This window comes from Pleurodeles waltl, chromosome 5 (genome assembly GCF_031143425.1).
Source record: "Pleurodeles waltl isolate 20211129_DDA chromosome 5, aPleWal1.hap1.20221129, whole genome shotgun sequence".
Lineage (NCBI taxonomy): Eukaryota > Metazoa > Chordata > Amphibia > Caudata > Salamandridae > Pleurodeles > Pleurodeles waltl.
In genome coordinates, this window is record NC_090444.1 from 1,150,327,225 (window position 1) to 1,150,350,439 (window position 23,215).

At 44.7% G+C, this 23,215-nt stretch overlaps 1 protein-coding gene across 3 annotated transcripts in view; it reads right to left on the minus strand.

The window, feature by feature from the left end:
- FAM184A (family with sequence similarity 184 member A) overlaps window positions 1–23,215 on the minus strand; it is a 670,286-nt gene that overhangs the window by 632,169 nt on the left and 14,902 nt on the right. For all 3 annotated transcript variants that reach the window (XM_069235388.1, XM_069235392.1, XM_069235386.1), the window contains exon 3: window positions 2,174–2,271. In XM_069235388.1, coding sequence (XP_069091489.1) covers window positions 2,174–2,236 — 63 coding nt within the window. In that variant the 5' untranslated portion in view covers window positions 2,237–2,271. The remainder of the gene's footprint in view (window positions 1–2,173; window positions 2,272–23,215) is intronic.

Sequence of the window (23,215 nt, forward strand, 5' to 3'; positions counted from 1 at the left end):
TGGCAAAAAGACTTACTGTACAAGCAATCATTCTGTCTCGACTCGACTATGGCAATAGTTTATTTCTTGGTTCTCCCAAATATGTGGTCAACAAATTGCAGGTGACTCAGAATGTGGCAGCGCATTTTCTGCTTGACATTCCAAGGCATACCTCAGTTGAACGGGCTCTGTCTGCACTCCACTGGCTTCCGGTGGAACAGCGTGTGAATTTTAAGACCCTTTGCATCATCCATAGATCATTACATAATAGAGGACTGCATTTGTTAAAAACTTTGGCGACCTTTTACATACCCGCCAGAGCCCTCAGATCTGCATCTACAGCCTTAGCCGTACTTCCCAAAGTCAAGAAAGCTAGATGGGGTGGTGCTATGATGGAATATCGGGGAAACAAATTATGGAACTTTCCCCCCTTTAATATTCGACTAATTAGCCACAAACTCAATTTTCGAAAAGCAATCAAAACCTGGCTTTTTAAACTCTAGTTCCCGTCTCTGGCTCCTGTTGTTGTCCTGTAACGCTGCGAGGCCTCCTGGTAGTCTGGCGCTTTACAAGTTCGAGTAACATAACATAACACTCCCTTCCCCAAGATTATGCAGCTTCGTCTGCTCGTTGAGAGATCTTGAGGACAATTGGAAACGTTCAGGGCTTAATCTCTTGTGATATCAAGGACTTAATTGAAGCGGACCGGATGCTCCACTGAACAATTTCAAACCTTATGTGGCCTCATGACTTAATTTATAGCAGGCATAGTGTCTCTCCTTCCTCCTGTTTCCCTGACTCCCAGTTCATCTTAGATAATTATTTTTCCGGCTAGCCCTGTGTCTTGATCATCCCATCTGTTGTCCATTCCTGCAATGACCAGACATTTAACATCTGCAACGGAGGAGGATTTTAACATTGTTGCAGTAAACAGTGAACCTGAGGATGGTCAGGAAAGTTTGCACCCAAGCCAGGGCCTATAATCTGTTACCCCCTCTGTCTTAGTGGTAATGACTTTATTATTGTTTTGAACAGTGAACTTGCATTTGAAACATTTACTTTTTTCACACATTGAGCTATTATATATGGAATGTTTTTGTTGTCTTTTCATCGATATTTATTTAACAATCTGTCTAATCATTTATAGAGCTGCTCCCTGATATTACCTGACATGTTTTTTGTTATGTGCTCCCTCCCTCCTATTTGCATTTTCCCTTTGAATCAATACTGTAGTTTCCTTTTTCTCATTCCCAAGCCCAATTACATTTTTGTAAAGAAATATGTTTCCATTTCAAAATAATTGCACTACATACATAAACACTCTAAAAATGGGTGCTTTCAAAAATAAATCCAGATTAATGCATTGTGTGCCCTGTAAATGAAATGCTTAGTTGTGTTGAAGGTGTTTTTAATATAATATTTACACTTTCAATTGCATTACAGTGATGGTCAATAAACAACAGAATACAAAGAACACTTTGCTATATGCTAACTTCAAAAGCAACAATTGAACACAGATGAAAGTTAGACATTGAGTTTTGGAAAAAAATACATGAACTAAAATCTAATTTTAGTAAAGGATTTCACCGAGTGTGATGGGGATAGACACTGCTCAATTTGAGCTGGTGATTTACTGTGCTCAGCACCAGCACTTAACTGTGAACACTGACACTTATGAAATTTGCCACGTGGTGGCCCTGTATGTCTAATTTAGAGATGAGCACAACAGCAGTTGCTTAGTAATTCAATCTACATTCAAAATAACTAATACCTGCCACCCACGTCATTCTTATAGTTTTGGGGCCTGGAACAGTCTGATTTGGTATACTTGTAGCAGTGTGATGGTTAGTAGTAGTTTTGGTACTGCCAATGGCAGCACTGGCATGGGTAATGTGTGGTGCAAATTGCAAAGGCTTCTTGAAGAGGGCCCGGGCACTTTTCTTTTTTTTTTTTTTTAACAAATTAAGAACCGGGAATAGAGTTTTGAAATTTAGCAAACACATTCTATTCTAGGGGGTTTATCCTGCACAGCAAATGTGATGATAAATACAGAATTTAAAGGCATCTTTATTTATTGCTTTGACTTTTGGGACCTACCAAAAGTCACCTTGCGATCCACCAGTGGGTCATGATCCACATTTTGGGAAACACTGCTCTATTGTGTGGTAGTGGAATTGTTAGCAGACAAACATACCTGTGTGTGGAGTTGTATCACATTGAGAGATATGTCCCATATGGTGGCCAGCTGTATTTCCATCTCATCTGAAGCAACCAATTTATTCGGAAGAGCGACTGTAAGAAATTAATAAAAAATAAAAGAACATTTATAAAAATACCGACATTTATTAGGGTAAATGTTGTCAGCTGTGTGTAAGACCTATGAATATGATGAGTACGTAACAAGTAAATATGGGTAGGACAGACTTGAGTGAGTGATTGTAGGATAGTTTGTAGTGAGAGAGAGCAGGTTAAAATCTTATCTTCCATCACATTAGTGTTGCCTGCAAAAGGCAACTTGTATAGCAGTTGAATGTACAGTGGGGATAGGACTGCCCACTCGAAGGGAGTGACCGAAAGGCAGGATCTAGGTACCCCTCCAGGAACAGCGTTAGCCACCTGAGTCCTGGAAAACTTCTCCTTCTCCCATATCCTCTCATCTTGCCATTTTTCTTTGTGTCCTCCATGGTCTCTCCCAATACATTTACTAGATAAGTGACCACCTACAATATGGATCTCGTCTATGCCCCACTGAGGGTGACTGGAGGCAGCCTGTGTATTTTTTTAGTGTTTGACCACAAATTTCACTACAAAGGCTATTTCTTTCTCAGTGAAAGTTTACGTCCTCTCCATCTTCTCTTCCCTTGAGGCAGTATGAATTTCATGGTGGTTGCAGGACAAAAAACAAGAACAGTAGGACCTAACCTATCGTGTGGGCTGTATTAATGTGGTTGGACGTGAATTGGTGTCAAGGGTGTGTGATTTGGCTCAGGTGTATGCTATTTTCTATTCTTTTTCATGCAGAGGTCTTCTTTCCACATGTGAGGTCTCCACCCCTGTTACAAAGGTCTCTGCCAAGAATGCAGAATGTAAATTACGTTGCAGAAGATTTCAGCCCATGAAGTGAGGGAGTGGAGACATTTATAACTCAACGTAGGAGTAACTTTACACTCAAAAATTGTTGAAAAGCAAAACTTAGCTCCTAGGTATAAGAGTAAATTTACACCTTAGTAAAATTGCAAGTATAAATTTACCTTTGTGACTAGGGCTCCCTGTGTTTAAAAGTCAGACATGCTTAAATGTGGACAGCTGAAAGGCCTGTGTAGCCAGCACATTTTTAGGTTTTGCCTTCCAGACAAAAGCTAGATGTCTGGTTGTGAAATACCTCTTGTGGACCATGCCAAAAAGCTTACAGTGGCTTAGAACCTGCCCTTTGCTTACCACTGGTTGGCTTTATTGTCACTCTCGCTTTCTTGCTTCATTTTGAATGACTTGCCTTTCTCGTATTGTGTTAGTTTCTCTCTTGGAGCATAGCCTCTTTGTCATCCTTTTGATTGGCAGATTTGTATCTTTTGACTGCTCACATTTATAGAACTACTTTTTTCTTTCAGGATTCCATGGGTCTCTCAGTTGTGTGCTGCTCCCCCTTTAAGAACCTACTCCCACATGTGTTGTGTGTTTCTCCATATACCCACAGGCTTATCCTTTGCTCTCACTATGCCTCGTTGGTTTATTCTTTTCCTTTTTTTTCTCCCCAAAACTCAAGCACCTTTGTTGTTCCTTAGCGTCCGCCCACTCTCGTTGCATTCACTCCACTCTCACCCCCACCTTCTTCTCCATTGTCGCCCACATCCCTTGCAATCTTTTAATTTTTTATTTTTTTCAAAATGTTTTGGAGGTGCTGGCAGCCACCATTTGCTGCCGGGCTGCTCTGTATATCGCAATGCGCTCCGAGTGGACTTTGCTTTTTGGATAAGTAAATAAAAAATAAATTTAAAAAACAGGCACCGCCTAATTCCATAGATGCACACACATGTGGTGATGCATGCACATGCATATGTTATGTGTACTTGTGCCTACAGGATGAACTGGCCAGCATTTGTGACCATAATATTGCACCTTTTTTTAAGGACTGGTAGATGTATTACTCCATCACAAACACAATAGCTTTGCGGTATGCCTTATTATAAATACATTATATCCTGTGGCACTTGTAATGAGGTTGATGGGATATCCATCATTTTTACAGAGAAGCCATCTGCCTAACTCTAGATCAAGCTCTTACTCTTTATTTTTCTGTTGCTGTGCAGCATCGGCAAAAAGCAATGGCAAGGCCAATAGGTCAAAAAGTTAGTTTACGACTTTGTAAAACAGTGCTACATATGTGTTAAGATATTCTAGGGTTTTGCAGTCAGAGGGGAGCTCTAGAACCATAAAGAAGAACGAGGCCGAAGGCAGAATTCCTCTATAAGCTTATGGAACTCTGAGGTAACTTGCATTACCCTTATGGTGTATGGAAGGGGGCACTTTATTCCTTATAACACATGGTCACACCATCCACTATCCCACGGATTACTTAAATCTTTGGTGCATAACTGTTTCAAATGAGAGAGAGAGAGCATATTTGGAAACATGAAGAATCAAAATAGAATCTCGGGAACACAAATAAATACATTAAAAACAGCTGTCAGATGTTTGTAGCTAAAAGGATGTAGAATCAGAGTAATACAAGTCAGGTTTTTGTATAAAAAAAAAACGCAGAAACATTCTAACTTTTCTATAATTACCGAATAAGTGCATAAAATAAACATATTGCTATACATATGTCCATTCCTCCTGTCACAGTACAGCTAGAAAAACAGAGCAGAAGAAAGAAGAAAAAAAACTCCGATTTCGTTTTCATTCTTTAAACATCTGCTTTAATTATGCTCTGAGACCTGATCTGCCGTCCCCTTGCCTGCTGGCTCTGGCACTAGGTATTGGTCCATTTTTCCCTGATCTTAAACTGACAAGATAAAATAGACTTTTGCTGTCACTGAGGCAGAGCACTTACAACTCACCCTTTTATTTGCCATGTCCACCCATGGTTGGTTTACAATTAACCCATGCCCTTGTTAACCCTTATTACTTATTAGTTTTATATTTATTTATTTATTTACTTATATAATAATCAGTTCAGAGTGATCCAAGAATAACACGACTAGACAAGTAGAACATTTCCAAAGTCCTTTATTTTCTTTCCAAACATGAATGATTTTTCTTTTATTTAGCAGAGCAAAAAAGCAACCTATAACAGCCACATTCAACATGTGTTTCGCATCACAGACAGTTCTTTGGGGCTTTGATGGGCTGCTAAGGTGTTCTATGCACAAAGAAAGTCACAATAGGCATGAGTAGGTTGTTGGGCAAAAACCCAACTATAAAGTCGAGAGTTTCACCATAACCTGTGTTAATTAGAAGCTCATTGGTACAGTGACACCGATATTTTGTGCAGCGGCTGTGGTTGGATATGAAAAGACCATTATAATTGTGAAGCAGTGGACTCTCACCCCATTAGACCTAGTGACATTGCACCTGAAGCACCATTGATAGCTACGTCCCTGGGAACGCAGGGCCAGATGTACGACCCCGAGTTCTGTGACTCGCAATTTGCGACTTGTTTGCGAGTCGCAAATTGTGAGCCGCAAAACCTTATGTACAACAGTGTACTTTACACTGTTTGCTATTCGCAATGGGGTCGCAAATGACCTACCTCATGAATATTCATGAGGTAGGTCACAATTTGCGACCCCATTGGGAATGATCGCCCTCACAGGGACGGTGGCCTGCTGGAGACAGCAGACCACCATGTCTGTGACTGCTTTTAAACAAAGCAGTTTTTTTTTTTAATGCAGCCCATTTTCCTTAAAGGAAAATGAGATGCATTTCAAGAAAAAAAATGAAAAGTTTTCTTTTCAATTTTTCAGAGCAAAAATATTTTTGCTGCCATTCACAAAGGGGGAGGGGTCCCAATGGAATGGGTTAGCAGCAGGTTGAAACTGGTGCTAACTGTAATTGTTTTGTGCCCGCATTCACGGTCACAAAACAATGTTACATTGCGCTGCGACTCGCGATTAGGAAGGGAACTCCCCTTCCTATTTGCGACTCACAAACCTATTTTGAGATTTGGTAAATAGATTACCAAATTGCAAAATAGACTCTGTACATACCATTTTGGATGTTGCCTTTTCTTCGGTTAATTTGTAGGTTTTTGTTTTGCAGGACTGTCTGCTATTATCAGAGGCGTGGTTCTCCTTTCCGCTTTTGGCTTTTTTCTTCTTGTGTTGCAGGCACTTGGTGATAAATCAGCAGAAGTTTGATACCGTCATCCTTTCTACCGCGTTACCAAACTTTGGGCCAGATGTAGCAAAAAGCAAAATTGCGACTTGCAATTTGCGAGTCCATCCGACTCGCAAATTGCAAGTCGCAATTTGCTATGCAGTACGGTGTCTCAGACACCGACTGCGACTCGCAATGGGGTCGCAATGACCCACCTCATGAATATTCATGAGGTGGGTCGCAAATTGCGGCCCCATTGCGAGTATAGGCACTCGCTAACATGGAGGCCTGCTGACGTCAGCAGACCTCCATGTTCGTGACCTGCTTTTAAATAAAGCAGTTTTTTTTTTTTAAGTGTAGCCCGTTTTCCTTACTGGAAAACGAGCTGCACTTAAAAAAAATCCGAAACCTTTAGTTTCGGTTTTTTTTTTCAGGGCAGGGAGTGGTCCCTGCCCTGAAAAAATATTTTTGGGTCCAGTCACAAACTGGAAGGGGTCCCATGGGGACCCCTTCCAATTTGCGAGTGGGTTACCATCCACTTGAAGTGGATGGTAACTGCGATGCCATTTGCGACCGCGTACGCGGTCGCAAATGGTATTGCATCCCACAGCGACTCGCAAATAGGAAGGGAACACCCCTTCCTATTTGCGAGTCGGAAATGCATATTGCGAGTCGGTAACGACTCGCAATATGCATTTCTGCATGGCAAACCCACGTTTGCGACTCGCAAACGGCGATTTTCGCCGTTTGCGACTCGCAAACGGTTTGCTACATCTGGCCCTTTATTTCTTATACAATGGTTATTTTTTAGCTTTCACAAGCAAACATTAGTAGTAAAAAAAATATCAACATCATTTCAAACATTACTTGTAATTACATCCAAATTATTAAAGACATTGTGCATACTGGCTCCTAAGCCAAATTTCCTATCTTTCCTAACCTTAATCAAATAAAGCTCTCTCTACAGTACAACTCTACCCTACTGTCTACATTTCTGTTTTGACACTGCCATGTTTTTAAATGCCAAATTACTTTGAACAAAATTCGATTTTATCTCAAACAATACCCTTATCTGAAAATATAATTTCTCCTGATTCAAGAAATGCGGGCTTAAGAAATGTTTTCACAGAGGTCCAAAAGCAAGTCCCACGTCATTAGTATATGTTGTGTGGCATCCGAAAGGGAAATTGTTCAGACATGTTTTCTATCCAAATGATCAATTCACAACTACAATTTTTTCTCACAGTAAGTTTAGGAGAGTACATTAATTATCTTTACAAACTTTGGGGGATATTTAAGAAAAATGGCACTGCACACAGTGTAGCACCTCTTTTCTTGAGGTCATTTGGTGCCCGTATTTAAAGTATGGCGCACCATGGTGGTAGTTAGCAGACTAGCGTGAACATTTTTGACGCTAGTCAGGCGCTTTGCTGGATTAGCATAAAAAATATTGACGCTAATCCTGCAAAGCACACAGAGGCCCATTGTAAGCAATGGAAGCCTCCTTTTAACGCCTGCTTTGAGTAGGCGTTAAAAGTGCCCAAAAAAATGGCAGAAGGAAATCTCTGAGATTTCCTTGCACCATTTTTTTTGGCCCCCTTAATGGGGGAACGCCCCCTTTGCATACGTTACGCCTGGTGCAGGCATAATGTAGTGCAAAGGAGTACAAAGTGGTGCAATGCATGCAGTGCGCCACTTTGTTAATATTGCGCGTTGTTTTTGGCCTCATTGGGCCACATGTACCTTAAAAAATGTGCCACAAGGAGGCGCTTGGGGCTCTTAAATATGCCCCTTAAATCTCAAATACAAGGCTTCAGTAATGCAGACATATTCTGCCGCACCCTTCACATATTCAAAGCAAGCAAAAATATTCAACGGTTCTTGTTTTTGTACAAACTCCAAATCCGACTGCCATTCAAATATAACTATTTGAAGCATAAATGCGCTTTTTTTTTATTAATGACATCTTTATTGAATTTGTTGTTCGACGAAGCACCACATTCATTCAGCAAATCATGAACACATCACTGGCAAAGCTTACACGTATCATGAGCATCAGCATGAGTGTCAGTATGATCAACTACAAACTGGTAGAATAAAAATGAAGCCACAAAGGAACTTCTCCATACTGGGAGTCCAGAAACGTAAATAAATCAAGGTAAAGACTTGGCAATTTTTTCCATTTTCACATGTCATGAGTAGGACCAATCATTTTCATACTGATTATTATCAACATAATCAACTTTAGCCAGCTGTCCCTTCTTTTACAGGGGAAACAGAGCCAGTGGTCTATGTGGCTGCTGTGGCCACTTCATACTTAGAGCAATACCCAATAATTGGGAGAAAACACCCACAGTGCTATGGCTGAGCACCACCATCAACTTGTTTGCCCAGTCCACTACTCTTCTTTCATACAAGACCCGGGTAGTATACCCATCAGAGGTGCAGAATAACAACACTTTATCTGCTCATAACATATTTTACTTAGATTTAACAAGGTCAAAGGTGTGACAAAGTAATGTATGCCCATTTGCAGTCTCACCAAGGTTGTTTGTCTGGAGACAAAACGGAGAGCACACCAGATGAGGCAGAACCTTTTAATCATAGACAAGGAGAAAGTTTAATTTGCCAGAACCTCCAGAGTGTCAGACTCAAGGTTTCACTGTGAGGATGCCAGAACTTTGATGCTGCCTCGTTTAACCATGTTGCACTCCAAGGAAGCTAAAGTCACTCCCAAGAACCCAGGGGGGAAGGAGAATAGGGTAAAAACACACATCCCTTAGTAGCACCCTCTCTTGCACCGGGTCAGTCCACGCTGAAGGGGCGATTTGTCGATCTCCACACAGTGGCAGCGGTGTGTTGGCTCTGACGCAGTGGTTCTGGAGGCAATGTGGGGTTTCCTTGTGCAATGGGTTGGTCCGGTCCCTGGAGCAGTGGTGATGCGTCGATCTCGATCTTACAGGAAGTGATGCATTGGTTCTGATCAGCGCATCTACGACAGTGTGCAAGTTCTGTCATTTGCAGCACTTTAGACTCACTTCCAAGGGCCCTGGACTAGATTGGCACCATCTGGCAGAGCAAGACTTGCAGCAAGCAAAGTCCAGGTGCTGTTTGTAGTTGGGAGGGACGTATTTGATGTCCCTGGGACTTCAGAACAGGAGGCCAGCAAACCCTTGGTTCTGGGATGTAGTGATGCTGGTCCAGTCCTTCTCACTCTTAGGCAAGACGACAGCAGGCAGCAGGTGAGCTCAGCAAAGCAGGAGTACAGCAGTGTAGCAGCTCAGCAGAGTGGCATTCCTTGTAGCAGCACAGCAGTCATTTTTCCTGGCAGAGTATCCACAGGTTCAGAAATGTACTAAGTTGGTGGTGTCAGAGGTCCAGTACTTATACTGAGTTGTGGCTTTGAAGTGGGGGAGACTTCAAAGAAGGGTCTTTGAAGTGCACAGAGGCCCTCCATTCTGGCCCTGGTTCCAGACACACTACGGGAAGTACACAGCTCTTTGTGTGTGGCAGGACACTGCCCTTTCAGGTGTAAGTATCAGAAACTCCCACCCACCCTGCCCAGGATGGTCCATCAGCATGTTGATGGTTTATTAGTCACATCTAAGCTCCATTTGTGTGTGGCTGTCTAGACAGAATGCACATGCCCAGCTGTCACCCCACCCCAGACGTGCATTGGAGACAGGCCGAAGGCACCAAATGGCTGAAGTAAGAAAATGCCAACTTTCTAAAAGGGACAGTTTCAGAACTGAAATTTAAAATCTGACTTCACCATAAGTTGTGATTTTTAATTGAGAGTCCAGAGACACCAAACTTGACAAACTTACCTCTTCCAGATTGGAAATTACACTTATAAAATGCAATAAGGTAGTCCCAATGTTATCCTACGTGAGAGATAGGCAAGGTGGTAGTGAAAAACGCATCTGGGAGTTTTTTACTACCAGGCAATGTATAACTTAAAAGTACCTGCCATGCCTTTTAAATACATGTCATCCTTACCTGTGGGTCACATAGGGCCTACTTTAGAAGTGACATACGTATAAAAAGAGAAGGTTTAGGCCCGGCAAGAGATCTATCTTTGTAAAGCAACCAAGACACAGCTGTGACGCAGCTAGAAACAAACTTAACTCAAAGTATACATGAGCTTGATGCAAGATGATGTTTAAAACACAATTTATATTTCTCATAAAAACACAAATGAGACCCCTGACCTTTTTGGCCGGAGCTCGCTCCCCTGCGCCGGCAGCACCACCTTGCTGTGCCGTTTCCCCGACCCCCGCGGCTGATCGCGTGTTCGAGGCCCTCCTCCACCCGCAGGCACCCGCCTGCGCCTCATCCCTGGTGTCTAGTGGGCGCTGGTAATCGTTACTAGACTGTGCATTGTACTGGATTTGTATTTGTGCGTCTTCCACTGTTTTTCACCATTTCTAATCTCATCTGTTTGCCGTAAGCGTTACTAGACTGTGCTTTGTATGTAGATTCTTATTTGTGCGTATTCAACTGTTTTTCACCGTATCTATTCTCATCTGTTTGCCGTATTTTGGGCCATTTTGACCCTTGTGCGCTCCCCCGGCTTCTGCTTTCCCCGCCGCTGCGTCCTTGTGGCCCCGCCCCTATTCGCTCTCCCGTTCCCGCCCACCTCCCGCCTCCCAGCTGCTCCCCCCTCCCACCTCCCCCTCTTAATGGCGGTCACTGCGCAGCCGCGCCGCTGGCATGCCAGAGGCACGTCAGAGGCATGCCCGTCCGCGCCTGGACCGCGCCCAGCGCCAGTCCCCCAGGCCCACCTAGCCAAACCACCCCAGACAACACTACCACCCCCACTCCCTCCACTCCCTCAACCCCAGAGCTCGCCCCACCTGCATTCAAACAAGCCCCACACACACACAAGGCCCCTTCACCTGCCGCACCTGCCTATTCTCCTGCTCCACCTCCCATGCACCCCACACCAACACCAAACGCAACAGCCTCCACACAACAACATCCGCACCCACCAAAAAACCCCACAACCTGCACACGCCCCACGCCAATACCATCTCAACCCACAGCAACACCACAAGCACCCCCGCCAACACAATCACACATCACAACAACCACACCACTCGCAACCATCTCAGTTGCCTGCTACTAAACACCCGTTCCCTACACAAACATGCCACAGAACTCTGGGACCTCATCACATCACACTCACCTGACATCGTCTTCCTCACAGAAACCTGGACAAACCTCTCATCCGAGCCAGATATAGCCACAGCCACTGCGGAGGGCTACAAACTCCAACGCAAAGACCGCCTTAACAAACCAGGAGGCGGCATCACCATCCTTCACAGAGACACCATCAAGGTCACCACCAACACCCTCGACACCCTCAACAACGCAGAACACATGCACTTCCTTATCCACATCAACAACACCACCACCCTCAGAGGCACACTCGTATACAGACCCCCAGGACCACGCCCCCCCTTCTGTGACACCATCGCTGACACCATCAGCACGCACGCTCTCATCTCCACAGACTACATACTCCTTGGCGACTTCAACTTTCACCTGGAAATCCCTCACAACCACAACTCCTCCTCCCTCCTAGACAACCTCACCAACCTTGGACTCAAACAACTGGTCACAGCCCCCACCCACTCGGCTGGACACACACTTGATGCAATTTTCACCTCAAGCCAGCACGTCACCTACACCCACACCACCAAACTCCAATGGACGAACCACCATTGCGTCCACTTCTCCTACAACAAACCACCCACACACCATCACCAACCCACCACCCCCTACCGCATGTGGGACAAGATCCCTACAAAGCGCCTGAACTCCCAACTGACACAAACCCCCCCCCAACACCACCGACCCCAACACCGCCGCACACAACCTCAACAAATGGATCACCACCTGCGCAGACTCTCTCCCGCCCCTCAGAAAAAACATCACCACCCACAACATCAAGAACGCCCCATGGTTCACTGCTGAACTCCAAGAGTCCAAACGCAAATGCCGCAAAGCAGAGAAAACTTGGAGACAAGAACCCTCCACCACAAACTTCTCCGCCTTCAAAACCACCACACGCAACCACCACCAACTCATACGCACCACCAAATGAGCCCACTACAAGGAACGTATTGACAACAACTCCCAAAACAGCAAAGAACTCTTTACCATCATCAAAGAGCTCTCCAAACCCAAAGCCAGCAACCTAGACCCCCCACACACACAAACCCTCTGCAACTCCCTCTAAAATCATTTTCACCGCAAAATCCAGGACATACACAACAGCTTCATACCAAACACACCCTTTACACGCAACCTCCACCCGCCCAACACAAACCCACCACACACCCCCCCCAACCTACTCACCACCTGGGCCCCCACAACTGACGAAGAAACTGAAAAGACAATGAACTCCATTCACTCTGGCTCCCCCTCCGACCCCTGCCCCCATCGAATATTTAACAAGGCCAGCCCCACCATCGCCCCCAAACTCCGAACCATAATCAACAGCTCATTTGAAACCGCCATCTTCCCAGACCCCTGGAAACACGCGGAAGTCACCGCTCTCCTAAAAAAGCCCAAAGCCGACCCAGACGACCTCTCCAACTACCTCCCCATCTCCCTCCTCCCTTTCCCAGCCAAGGTCACGGAGAAACTAGTCAACTCCCGCCTATCCCACTTCCTCGAGGCAAACCACACACTCGACCCCTCCCAATCTGGGTTCCTCAAGAACCACAGCACGGAAACCACTCTCATCGCATGTACCGACGAAATCAGATCCAGAGTCGACATGGGCGAGACTGTTGCACTCATACTCCTGGACCTCTCCGCAGCCTTTGACACTGTCTGCCACCACACACTCCGCACACGCCTTCACAACGCTGGGATCTGCCACAAAGCCCTAGACTGGCTCACCTCCTTCCTCACCGACAGAACCCAAAACTGAAAAAACATTCAAATGGATCCCCACAGAGACCAGAAAGACCGTCACCCACGCACTCATCAGCAGCAGGCTAGACTACGGCAACGCCCTCTATGCCGGCACCACACTCAAACTCATGTGCAAACTACAGCGAATCCAGAACTCAGCAGCACGCCTCCTCCTCGACCTCCCACGCCATGAACACATTTCACCACACCTCAAATCCCTCCACTGGCTCCCCCTAGACAAAAGGATCACCTTTAAGATCCTCATCCACGCACACAAATCCCTTCACAACACCGGCCCAACCTACCTCAACGAAAGAGTGACCTTCCACACTCCCACACGCCACCTCCGCTCCGCCGACCTCTCTCTCGCCACAGTTCCCCGCATCAAACACACCACCACTGGAGGCAGATCTTTCTCCTATATGGCCCCCAAAGCCTGGAACTCCCTCCCCACCCACCTCTGCAAGACCCAGGACCTCCTACTCTTCAGGAAGGGCCTTAAAACCTGGCTTTTCGAACAGTGATCTCCTGTCCCCTCCCCCCCGCGCCTTGAGATCCTCACGGGTGAGTAGCGCGCTCTATAAGTTTCTTTGATTGATTGATTGATTGATCCAATAAACATAATTTCAGCAGTTCCTGTTTTGATATTGAGACAAACACAAAATTGTACAACAATTAATTATTCTATTTGTTCAAAGTTTTAAATGGTAGAGAACTCCCAGTGCATTTGGGGACCACAGTGTCCCTTCTTCGTGGGTAACTGGAAACAAAAAACATGGAACAAGGAGGAAAATTAAACAAAGCTGCTGAAAATACCAATAACATGCTGTTAATATCAGCACAATATCCCGTTTTCAGCGCTATAAGAGTTGTGATGACGGAACACCACGCTCAAAAACGTGACTGCCGCATGCAGAGCCAAGCATGCATGAAATGCTCTATAAATCAAAAAGTGTTGTGCTAAGTGCAAGTATATACGTGAACCCAAATAGAATGCCAGTGAAGTTAACCAGATAATCTAACACCAGCTTTTCCAGTGTTCTAAATAACTCCCAATGGCCATAGGCCCAGTGACTGCTGTTACTGAGTCATAACAGTAAAATGACTGCAAATTACTTACAACTGACTTGCAAGTGTCAGACAAATATACTACTGTTGCACAACCAAGGTCGGGAACCTCACCCACCATTGTCACAATCCGTAACTCATAAAACAGCACTGCACTTCCAGCAGTGGCAAAAACACTGGCAATTAACGGATTGTTGGCGCAAACTTAATCCCCCCAATAGAGAATACTCTTTTTATTCAGCAGTTCACGACCTGCATGTACGACTGGACACCGTTCTGGCATCTCCAGAGGTGCAATCCGTGGTGGCAAAGGCCGAGTATCTTGGCCGCACCATCTCAGATCATAATCCCTTATTGATCTCTTTGGCCTGGTGCGGCGAAAGACCTTTGATTCCCACTTGGCGCCTGAGAGCAGAATCACTTGAAGACGAAGCTTTTAGAACCCAACTGGGCACGCAGATTACGGAATTCTTCGAGAACAATGCTGGAACTGCCTCATCCAGATCTGTCGAATGGGAATCCTTTAAAACAGTGATCAGGGGATATTGTATTAGCACTACTGTGGGAGTACGGAAAGTGCTAGAGACAGAACTAACCGATCTCGAGAACTCCCTTAGGGAACTCGAACGTAAGCACCCATCACAACCTGACCTCTCAACACAACTAGAAGAGACAAGGACTAGAATAATAGAAACTAACACTAGATTGTCATGTTTCCATTACAAACAATTCTTGCAGAAGCAACATACAGAGGGCGACAGAGCAGGCGCCCTACTGGCATGGCTGGCCAAACTGCCCCAACTTCAAACCATAGTGGTGGAGTTGGAGACCACCCCGGGTATAAAAGTATATGGACAGAAGGAGATCAATACTACCTTTCTTAAATATTACTCAGAGCTGTATGCGCCTCCCTCCGAAATACTCAGTGACGCTCAATTACAAGATCTGGGGAACCTCAACCTCCCAGCATTGAAAGGGGAAGATAGAATAGCCCTGGCGACTCCCATATCACTTACAGAAATAAAGGCTGCAATCCAGAGTATGGCAAGGGGCAAGGTACCGGGAGCAGATGGTCTCCCTCTGGAGTTCTACCTTACATATCAGGACTCATTAACCTCCCAGCTCAGCATCTTATATGCAGAGGCATGGAATAACAACAGCTTACCTCCTTTCACTACAGAGGCAATAATGATTCCCCTTCTGAAACCTACCAAACCCCCCACAGAAGTTCGATCATACCGCCCACTATCAATGTTGAACTTAGATTATAAAATACTAAGCAGGGTACGGGCTAATAGACTTCTACCTATGTCCTCATTAATCCATCAGGACCAATCGGGATTCATCCCAAAGAGAAGCACTGCCCAAAATATCCGTCGATTGATCTCACTCCTTCATGCCCTACCCCCTGACACAAATAGAGCAGTAATCATCTCGATAGATGTCGAGAAGGCTTTTGATAGCCTACGATGGGACTACCTAGAACGAGTGATGCTGCAGCTAGGACTAGGAGAAGGATTTGTCAAATGGACGAGGCTTCTCTACACAAACCCCACAGCGAGAGTACGCACTGGACGTACAATATCCCCTTCCTTTGCCATAGGTAGGGGTACAAGACAGGGATGCCCGCTTTCACCTTTGCTTTTTGCATTGGCAGTTGAACCTCTCGCCCAATCAGCTAGGTCCCAGAGGTTCTACGAAGGCATTACAATCAATGCTTGGATGCATCATATTGCTCTCTATGCAGATGACATGTTACTCTTCCTCTGGAACGCAGAGACCGATCTACCAGGAGCAATGACAATGTTAGACAACTTTGGAGCCGCATCTGGACTCCGGATAAACTGGGGGAAGTCGTCCATTTTTCCAGCTGCTAGGGGTATCGAAGAACCAATGGACAATCGGGGTCTTCCGTGGTCCCCGTCCACATTCAAATATTTAGGGGTCAATATCTATCACTCCGCTGAGGATTTACTAGAAGGGAACATTCAGAGCACAATTAGGAGTATCAAAAACAGCATGATATTCTGGCAGACACTCCCACTAGCGGTTATTGGGAGAGTTGCACTGATTAAGATGATAGTGTTACCTAGAATGTTATATTATTTTGCAACCATCCCACTCATTATACCGAGGGTGGTATTTAAAACAATTTCGTCCTTGATTACAGGATTTATATGGGGAACCAACAGACAAAGGATAGCATTGCGCACCCTCCAGAGAACAACAGCAGAGGGTGGTTTGGCTGTTCCTGACTTTGAATTATACCATTGGGCGAGCCAACTCCAATGGCTGGCGCGATTCATCAGAGCACCCCCAGTGGGGGAAGCACTGAGAACCCCTCTCCACTGCCCCTGTGATAGAATTCTGGGCATTCTACTAAACCCCAAGAAACAGAATAAAACACTTCCGATAGAATGGGAAGCATCACGTCACTGCTGGGAACAATACCTAAAACGAACACACACCAGAACACCGTACTCGCCAGAGGCCCCCCTGATCTGTATAGGAACCGTCACAGGTAATCATGTAATAAGGGGTATCACCCAATTCATGGCACTTCAGATTGACACCATAGGGGCTCTATATAATAACGGGAAACTGTGCACTTATGCAGAACTGCAGGAAAGGTTCCAGATACCACCAGGGCTGTTCCTAACCTTTAACGCAATTGCTAGGACTCTTCGTAGACAATGGGGTACAGGACTAGAAGAGCCCCCCAGACATAACACCTGTGACCAAATATGCACTATAGGAGACCAAGGGAAGTTGATTTCAGGGATATATACATCTCTACTAACCAGCATATGTCTTCCCTTAAATAAACTTAAGACCAAATGGCAGGGGGAACTGGATGTTACAATAGATGACACAAAGTGGACCAGAATAACCACACACATATATACAGTTTCCAGAAATGCCAGGTTTAAATTAATAAACATATATGTTTATCACAGAGCTTACTTAACCCCCTATATGATATCAAAGATTTATGGTGTAGAAAATGCCAGCTGCCCCCGATGTGCAGAACTAGCAGCAGGGTTGCTGCACATGCTCTGGAGTTGCCCACTAATCGGGGACTACTGGATGGGGATATTTGAAGCACTCTCCACTTGCACGGGCAGAAAATTATCCCGATCAGCCATGGTGGCGGTTTTGGGAGATTTCCCTCGCCCCAGCAAGCATAAAATCACAAACAGATTCATAGACCTGGCTTTGATACTTGCAAGGAGAGAAATAACTTCACACTGGAAAGATCCGAAGGGACCACAGATAAATCGTTGGAGAAATGCATTAATCAAGTGGGCGGAAACTGAAGGGACAGTATTACTAAGGGAAACACTCAGGGGCCTAGGAACTAGAGACAATGCTCAGCACTGGAACATGATACTGGAGAATTTTAGAACACCTGACACTTCTAACTCTGATGCGGAGGCAGATTTACCAGAAACAGATCATGTATAATTGTTCAAGACATTCCTGTTGAAGATCGTACAAGAGACCAAATAAGTGATTCATTTGTGAACCGAACAAATACCTCTGTATAATTGATGGGAAGTGCGAAAAGGGAGGGGGAGAGGGAGGGGGAGTTACAAAAAGATAGGAAGTTATTTTGTTTTTGTATGCGTTCATGCAATTATAAAGCAATAAAAGAGATCTTAAAAAAAAAAAAGGTCGGGAACCTCATAATATACCTAGCATAACACTTCTTTGTAAAGGCTAAAAAAAATAAATAGAAACATTGTGAGCAACCCACCGGGAAACAGTGAAGAAGTTGAATTAAAATAAATGCTTTTGCAGAGGTGCCTTACTAATATACACACAGAGGGAGAAACCCGAATTTAAAGATGCTGCTGTTACCAACTGCTTTGCCCAGACAGCAACTGGGTAATGAGCAGGCAGCTGCACAGTATATATGAGTCAAGAAACTCAAGGTACAAGCGATGTGGTAGACCTCCAGTCATGCTCTGTGACTGAGGCAGTGACTGGGACGCTGAGGGTGTTCCAAGATGACGGCCGGTGCCACTAATCAGCTGAGTTACTGACTGACCCGGTGTCGATGGTGATGGAGAAGGAATCAACTTCAATTCGGAGGTGCATCGCATGCAGCGCATGCTCTGCATTCCTGCCCTGAGGCCGGAGAGCAGCTGAGAGAGTAAACGCTGGGTGAGTGAGAAGCGTTCACTGGTGTTGGTTTGCTCTAAGGGCCAGATGTACCAAGAAGGCCTTTTGCGAGTCGGAAATAGTGATTTTTAAGAAATTGCTATTTCTGATTCGCAAAATGCAATGTATCACATTTGCGATTCGGTAATAGCGATTTCTTAAAAATCGCAAATGCTATTACCGAATCGCAAATTGCGATACCGGCCCCATTCGCACCTATGGGCCTGTAGGCCCATATTTGCGAATTTTTTGCATTTCCAAAATTGCGATTTCTTAACTGGAAATCGCAATTTTGGAAATGCAAAACTCCAGGGTGCTGGGGGCCTAAGGCCCCCTCTGCTGCACCCCAAAAAGTTTTTTAGGACATGTAAGAAGCACACATGCCAAAAAGGCATGTGTGCTTTACATGTACATTTTAAAAATGCATTTTAAATGCATTTTTAAAATTTGCACATGGTTACCACCAAGTTCAACTTGGTGGTAAATAGTGATTCCTTAATGCCCAATTCGCATTAAGGAATTGCTTCTTACATGTGCTTAGAAATCGCAAATAAGGTATCCTTATTTGCGATTTCTTATTTAGAGAACTGAATTCCTTAAAATTACTTTCAGAATGCCTTTAATACATTCTGATATGGCTTTTTGCATTCACAAATGGGCATTTGCACCGTTTGTGTATGCAAAAAGCTTTCATACATCTGGCCCTAAGGCTCTTCACACACCATGAATACGAAGCATACAGCATACTTTGAGTTCAATGCCTCTCCTCCAAGTGGAATTGAGGGGTCTAAGGCACTGCAGGCACTTTCCATTTTCTGCCCGAAGCTGCCCGGTGCTGCCAGAGCGAGGAAGCTGAGGAGCTGAGAACACCACCAGCTTTGAGAAAAGGTGACTTTGTCATATTGCTGCAGTGGTTCTTCTTCTAGGTAATTTCTCAAATTTCATATTTATTGGATTGGTGATGGTATAAGGGCCACATTCAGGACTATTTATCAGTGAAGTCATATTTGGAGCAGCTGGCCAAAATCACGGTCTATGAGCTCCTTATTTTCTGGTGGGGTACAAAGGAAGGAATATTAACTCGTTATAGTCAAATATGAGCCAGCACCCCATTCAGTTTAAAGGACTGCTATGTATAAGGCACTGGGAAGAGTGCTTGGGTGGACAACCAGGGTAGACTCACTGGGAGCTATCTCAGGCTAAAGGGGCCCATTGGGGGTTGAGGATGTGGTCCACGCAGCTGTGGATGCGGCTTGTAACCTTCTGTGGGCTGTGCCTCTGTTCCCTCACTTCTTAGGTTTGCCGACTGACCCTCAATCAACATCTGTACCTCACAGACTGCTTTATAATTAATGAAGCAGCATTTGCAAGACCCGTCTTCAAGAACTCGTACCCCCGGCAAGGCCCTTAAGACTACTAAGCATTGGGTTCATAGCACCCCAACCCCAATACCGGGTTTCAGGTCTTCAAGTGGGGCATCAGGTGAAATGGCTTCCCCTGAGGTGCAACCTCTGATGCTGGATAGTCGAGAGCCAGTAGAGCTACAAGGATCAACTGTATGTGTGAGTGCAGAGCTAGTGAGTGCAAGCACAAGAAAGAAACCTCCCTCGCACCACCTGCCCTAAGGGCGACTGGTCAACAGACAATAAAGATGGAGACCCTCTGGCCCCACCTCAACGTGATAGTGTGCTTTCATTTAGCGGGGAGGGGAGGTCTAAAAAACTACCTGCCTACCCCAATTTCACAACAAAGGGCTCACAAAAGGAGGTGTTGAGAGTAATGAGCGAGCAGAGTGAAGTCTACAATACTAATTGCTGTGGAAGAAGTAGATCCTTCCCATCCAGTCATAGCAGCCCCAGCAGGATCCCCAGGACCCCCACAACATGGAGCAGTTTTCAGGACACTCAAGCACTCACAAGCTGGAGGAAAGCAGGCCATGCAAGCCACCAGTACTTCCCAGGTCTGCCATGAAGTGCAATAACTAACTGCAGCTACGCATACAACTCCATCATCCTCAGTAGAGCTTATTCTTCATCAAATGTTATCTGAAATCAGAGAGATGAAGATTTCCCAAGAGGAGGCTCATAGAAAAACTAGTGAGCAACTAGGTCAGCTTAATGCCAATCTGCAGTTACTTTCAGCACTACTCTACTCTGACGGAACAGAGAATCTCCAATTTAGAAGATTTAAACTAAAACGGGGCCCGGCAACCCACAAAATCCAGTTTGAGCTTGAGATATTACAACTAAAATTAGACAACATGGAAAATAGATCTTGTTGGTCTAATCTGAGATTTATAATACAAAAATTGGTACACTGTTCCAAACACACGGAAATTCACAGGAGCGAACCAAATTCTTCAGGAGCAAGAACCCTCAAGCATCGCAATGGATGACTAGCAACATCATTGGGAAAGCTCCTCGTCAGGCTGGTACTGCAATGCCTAACGGGCTCCCCAAAAGGGGTGCTCTTGACCACTTTGCTCAGATAGTAACTGTGAAAAAGTACATAATTATCAGAGGGATACCCAATTTTAAGTACCCGAGCAAATGTTGGAGAGAATCGAATGTTAAAATTGGTTAGCCATCAACAAACAATAAATCATAGTTTTTAATCAATAGTAAATGTGATGGCGACCAAGATTAAAAACAAAATAGGGAGTAATGGGTGATTGACAATGCTCACCTACTCTCACTAAAAAGGGGGAGGGAGGATATAACCGTCTTTGGTACCTCACAATCACAAGTCTACATGTTTCACATCTAAGCGGTCCAGCCGGATCCAGTGACGCTTCATCAGGACAAAAAACCTTCTCCAAAAACTATAATAATCAATAAAGTGTAGAAAGAACAAAGTCACTTACTTAGTCCTAATTGTTAACTCAAAAAGGTCGCCCATCCCCAATGTCAGGATAGAGCCCAAAAGGATCGCTGGCCAGAATAAGAAACTAAAATTTTCAGTTTCATGAAAGTAGGCAGGTACACCTACCCCACCGGCGCGCGTCCTTCGAAAAAATCTGAGATTTGTCAGGATTCTGGAAAGTTGGGAGAATGGACATACAGCAACTGAGCTGGTAGATGAACTTGTGAATAAGTATGTATGTCCAGAAACAACATCAAAAGACCTGGATCTTACAATTAAACAAGCTCATCGGGTACCTTTCACTTAATCTTCCAACTCTAAATACCCACCAACTATTCTGGTTAACTTCGGGGACTATTGTGTGAAGAAACAGATCCTAACTAACGCTATCAGAGACAAGGTTTATCACACCTCTGACCATTATACTTCTAGAGTCTTCTCCAATATGTCACTCTCTGCTGCATAACTCCGTAAAGAGCTGAATGGCTTCATTGATGTCTTTAAGAACCATGGTGCACTAGCTGGGATAGTGCAAATGAAGCTGAAGATTTTCTATAAGGGACATTCTCAGGTCTTTCAAACAATGGAACTAGCTAAGGATTTCTTAGATAAAATCTGTAAAATCTGACTTAGTTAGGAGAGGGACCCTCTGTACGTCACTCTGAGAAAATGGGGTATTTAGGTTGCAGTTTTAGAGTTGCCTAGCTTTGGTACTTTTTTGCCTCTTGTTTTCAGTTTTTTTTTCTCTTTTCTCTTTGTCAGACAAATGTGTACAACCCCCTGACAGAGGCTGGTACACCTCAAGCCGTTTCCCGAAAGCAGCCTTGAGAGTGCCATACCAAAGAACTCAACTGGGAGAGGTTGGGAACGGGAATGGGGATGGGAGGGTGGTCTCTGCCAAGGAGACTCATGATGGATAGGGCTCACAGGGGTTGCTCAGGTGGGGGCGTTTGGGTGGTGTGGGTGCGGATGGGCACTTGTGGTTGATGTGAGTGTGAATAGGGGTAGCTGTAGCAGACTAAAGAAAGAGAGTATTGCATAGCTTAATAATTATTTCTTGTAATGCAAATGGTATTCTCAACAAGCGTAAATATGGGGGAATTATAAGATGGCTAATGACATTTTATCCGGAGGCAATCTTTATACAAGAGACCCATTTGAAGTGTTATGCTCCCAAAAATGTTCATTCCTAAGAGGTTTCCTCAGGTGTACTTTGCTTCCGCTGGGTTGGCAGCTAGAGGAGTGGCTATATACCTGGGTAATGGTAGTTAGGGAGGTGATCAGGGATGCTAATGGCAGGTGGCTCTGGCTGAAGGTTCTGGTTCATGGTTCCGCCCTCAATTTGGTAAAATCTTAAGACCCTATTAGTGATAAGATTGAGCCATTAGTAGCCATCTATATTATCGCTATGGGGCAGTGGGCCGGTTGATTTTGGGGGGGATTCTAATTTCTTACAAGATCTAATGCTAGATACATTGAATAAAGTGAAAAAGCAGCTGAACCCTAAGACTAAGCAGATGATCTCCCCTCAGGTCTGTAGGTCTTTGGCAGCTGCAGTATTCAGCTTAAGCACAAGAAACGTGTTTTTCACAGCACTGCCATACCGCTTCCCCTCTTGTTTTTTTCTTGGCTTCTCAGTCACTCAGAATAGTAGGTTCGAATATCTGGTCGAATGCTTTCTCAGACCACTCTGTGGTCTCAATTTCAGTAGAGCTAGCTGCCCTCTCAAGAATAAGGCCTAGGTGGCAGCTCGATAGGGTCCTATTAACTAATCAGGATGGCTGCAAGAAATGTGGGTATTCGTAACTGAGTTTTTTTTAAATTAACAGAAATGCTTTTTTCTGTTTGGGAAGCATTTAAGGCCACAGTACTCCGGCACGGTATCACTAATAAGGACAAT